General features: G+C 39.6%; 1 protein-coding gene across 5 annotated transcripts; it reads right to left on the reverse strand.

The window, feature by feature from the left end:
* Positions 1-56: 56 nt before the first annotated feature.
* HD11 (homeobox protein knotted-1-like 3) lies at positions 57-4,178 on the reverse strand. 5 transcript variants are annotated; one of them, XR_011583287.1, is made up of 7 exons: positions 2,919-4,178; positions 1,526-1,646; positions 1,251-1,444; positions 1,046-1,177; positions 711-847; positions 393-622; positions 57-338 (listed from the first exon to the last, which is right to left on the reverse strand). XR_011583287.1 is itself a non-coding variant. In NM_001293955.1 (7 exon segments), coding segments are annotated over 6 exon segments (1,284 nt in total). In that variant the 5' UTR covers positions 3,615-3,795; the 3' UTR covers positions 90-344; positions 398-618.
* Positions 4,179-4,473: the final 295 nt, after the last annotated feature.

The raw sequence follows: 4,473 nt of genomic DNA on the forward strand, positions 1-4,473 counted from the left end.
ACAGTCAATCAGAATGTGAGCTTCTGCTTGAGGGCTGTTTGAGCAATGCTCGAAGAGGAGTTGAATGACTTAATTTATAAATCACGAAATAGCGTCAACGATACAATTGTAACATTTTTACATAATTTACTAACAAATTTATTATCTCATCAACAAAAAGCAGTAATCACTAGTGTAATGTAAGGAACCAGAAGCTCATGTTATTGCTTTGTACACCCCCACAACCCCTCACTAACCTTATTCACAAAAATGAAGATATAAACAAAAAATTGTAAGCCCTCTGGTGGACTATCCAATTCACTGTTTCAGTAACACAATTCCTAAATACTCCTGAATTCCTAATGATATATGATATTCCATACGCTTCGACCATCTGCATCCTTTGAGCATACCTGTGTAACGGCTCATATCGGGTTTATAATCGCAACCTCAGAATCAGAGTGAGCCTTTTTCTTTCTGAAGAAACCAATATGATTGTTTTCACCGGAACCCTGAAGTCTTCTCGCTATTCAGAGTTTCTATCTTCGAATTGTAAATGTAGTGGAAGCGCACAAACGACATCTCGACTGGCTCTCATTTCCTATTCCAATTTATATGAACCGCTCGCCACTGCTGTTTTCACCTGCATTACTTTTTTTTTTCAAATTAAGGTTGGTGTAAAGCTCATGCAAAACTGAACTTAAGACGAATGAATGGTTCAATTGGTATACCTTTTGCGCTTGCTCTTCAAAACCGTGGAGGTAGAAGGATTGCTGTGCCAGTTCCTCTTCCGCTGATTGATGAACCAATTGTTTATCTGCTTCAATTGCAAACCGGTTTCCTGTACCAACCTAGCCTTGTCTTCCTCCTGATACGAACACAATGGGAATTTAGATACCGATGAGCAAAATGTGAACGCAGGCTACAACGTGTTCTTTTTCAAGAAAATCTTGTTAAAAACAAATATTTGTGGATTCATGAAATGAGTATAGGGTTTAGGATGGCTGAAATTAAACAGAATTTTCGAATGATTAAAATTAAAACTAAAAGTGCTTCTCAAACTTACAGTTGGATATGGCCATTTGGAATGTGATTGCCACCAAGCTTTTAGGACAGAGGTGGTGTCACCAGGAAGTTTTCCGGCTCTTCTCTTGCGCAAAATCTCCTCTCTTATGTCTACGATTTTCTCCTTGTAACCCTGCAAAATATTTCCATATTAGTAAGAGAGAAAATGTAACAGATTCACAACCAACAGTTTCATGACTTTGTACCTGTTTCAGTTCATGCTTCAACTCCTGCCTCACGCGCTCCATCAAGGACCTTTCGCTCTCTGTCGGGATAAGGGGGCCGAATCCCATGCTGTCATGACCCTCCATACCTTCATCAAACAAGTTTGCATCACTATCTACTTGGTCATCTTCGTCATCCGACATTGTAGCACTCGTTCCTTCACCGGGGGAAACTCCTGTTGGCGCAATTTTGTATGAGAAAAAATATAACTTTGGTGCTCGTGAGCCATGGAATCACTATGATCACAAAATTTTACCTGTTAAGCTTTGAAGTGATTGTTCAATCTCCCAGCAAGCCATTACTGCTTCCATTGCATGCACCCGGACGTGTTGTTGCAGTTGTTCTTTGAAAGAACAAAGCAACAAAACATAATTCCTCTATATCATCAACAACACAGACAAATCAAAATTTTCATAATAAATAATGAGGTCTAAAATTCATATTATACGTATCCCATATGGAAATTCTCCATTGAGAACGTTCGTCCTTTGTTAAAGGGTGAATTCTTGTATCGATGATGCATCAATAACGCGCTGGTTCATTTAATTACTAAGACGTATCTACCAATGTTATCAACATAATATTAATAGTATGTTCTTTAATAAAAGAAACTATAACCTAGTTAATGTATAAACCAAATGCTTAAAAATGAGTAGGTGCTAGAAACTAGAGCGACGAGTTTCATTAGAAGAAGTAGATGTGAAATTGAACAATAATTCTACGATGCTCTGGAGTGTCTTTGTTCCATATTTTTTTAACCTTTGGATCTTTGAATGGAGAAGTGTAATTTGCCAGTGTCATTGCAGAGAGCAAGAGTTATCTTGTTGTACTATAAATCTCAGCTTTTGTCTTCCCGCATGTTTTTCAACCAAAAGAAAAACGTTTGGGGGATTCGGAACTGTGGTTTTACCGAGGCTTGGCTTTTGTTGTGTCAGCACTCAGCAAGCACTGTCCTCCCTTGTGGCCCTAATGCTTTTTCAGATCCCTATGTTCCTTGAAATCTTCAACCATCTCATCTCTTTGTGTACCAAGTTCTTCCTTTGTACCAATACTTTCTTCTCATCCTTTGTTTAATTTAATAATTGTCATTCATCATCTTTTAATTCAAGACCTTTTCGATTTATGAGTATGACACAAGTTATAAATTCTGAATTTTGAAAACCAAATTAGAGAAAAACTTGTCATATCCAACTAATCTTATCAATTTGAATTTTCATTCAATTTACAAATAAAAATGAAGAACCCCATCTCCAATCCACTATGAAAATTAAATCCTGGGGCCAATTTTTTTTATTCAATAATTGTCGTCCATATACAAAAAATCAAGACTTCCTTCAACAAACTAAAATCTAATCTAGTGTCATTAGACTACATAATTATTAATAAAACCTAATACATAATTAGTATGCTTGATATAGCCCCCTTAAAATTGAGCTTGACACCAGTAATAAACTCTGAATTGTGAAACCAAATCGAGTAATTCGATCAAATATCTCCTACTAATCGACTAATTTTGGTTTTAATTAAATTTAAGCCTTTCAATTTTTATAGCCAATTACCCAAATTTGATGACTCATTGGCCATTACAATAACAATCCAAAAGCAAAGACAAGTCATTTAAAAATTAAAAAAAAGGCAAAGAGTATTACCATGAACTGATCAAGCTCCTTGTCATCGCCGACCATGCCGTTCCCCAAGGCGGAGTACTTCGCCACCACATTCTGCGACTGAGCCAGCTGGGCGTCGATCCTCGGCAGCTGGTCCACCGGCGTCGCGATCCGCAGGCACGCCACGTGCGCCGACAGCAGCGGCTCGTACAGCGGGTGCGCCAAAATTTCGGCTTTGTGTCTCGCGTTCTGCCAATTCATGACCCCGCCGTCTCCTCCTCCGCCTTCGTTCTTGTTGAGGATGCTGTCGGGCTTGAGGTCGGCGGAGTCGTGGGACAACGCCGCGGCCATCATGGAGTCGCCGGCAACGGTGACGTCATCAATAACGTCGCTGTGGTTGCGGTGGAGGATCGGGCGGTGGGACTGGGAGAGCCATTGGTTGGATGCTTGGGAGGCGGCGGAGTCGGAGGCGGTGACGTGGAGGTTGAGGAAATTGGAGACGCCGCCACCGTTGTTGTTTGCGTTGTTACTGTTGGTTGGGTTGGTGTCGGTGTTGGTGAAGTTGCGGAGGAGGGCGGAGTTGAGCCAATTGGGGGCGGGCTGAAATGAGTGGTGGGGCTCTGGGGGCTTGGAGTTCGGGTCGGGTTGGTCCGATTGATATTGCTGGTGCTGGTGGTGGGTTTGGTCGGTGAAGTGGTGGAGAGGGAGGTCCTGGGAGAGGTGGTTGTGGTACGCCATGAATACGGATGATCAGCTGGGTGCAGCTGGGTACACCAATTTACAGACGGAGGCAGAAACAGAGGCGCTCTGTTTTTTCCCTTTACTGACTGAAAAATGAATTAAAAAAGGAGAAGAGAAGAGGAGAAGAAAATTCAGAGGACATGGATGAAGAATTGGAAGCTCTGTGAGGAGAGACAACAAGACAACGATATATGGCTGGATTTGTATATCTATATATATATATATATCTGTTCTCTGTAGACTATATAGTCTCTGTGTTTTCAGAAATGTAGAGAGAGAAAGATGAGAGCTTCAGAGAAAGAGAGAGAGAGAGAGAGAGATTGAAAGGGTTTAGCTTTAAGGGTTGATAGCTTAGATATGGTGAAGCTGTTTACACAGACAGAGAGAGAGAGAGAGAGAGAGAGAGAGGACTCGCACAGAGTGGTTTTCAGTCTGGGCAAAAATGTGCTCGAGAAACCGCTTTTCCAAGGAAAAAATGGTGGGATTTTTTTGTCAGGTTTATTAATTAATTATTAAAGCCGGGTAATAGTAAGAATCTCACATTTGAAAATTTGAAAATTTTGAATGTGTTTATAAGAAGTATTAAATTTAAGATAGTTTTGTTCACATACTCGTTTGTACTTTTTATCTATCTATCTTAATTTTTAGCCGTTGTATCGAATTAACTGAAAAGTATAAACGATAAAAAATTAATAAGAGTGTGTAAAAGGTAAAAATAAATGTGTAAATATCATTTTCCTAAATTTAAATTTTAAAAATGTATTGCATGTAAGAGGATGTGTTGGGTGTGTAAATTGAACATCAAATAATTGAACTACTATCATGTCAAAGTTAGATTAATCTATGTATTGCGAAT

This window comes from Malus domestica, chromosome 08 (assembly GCF_042453785.1).
Source record: "Malus domestica chromosome 08, GDT2T_hap1".
NCBI classification, from domain to species: domain Eukaryota; kingdom Viridiplantae; phylum Streptophyta; class Magnoliopsida; order Rosales; family Rosaceae; genus Malus; species Malus domestica.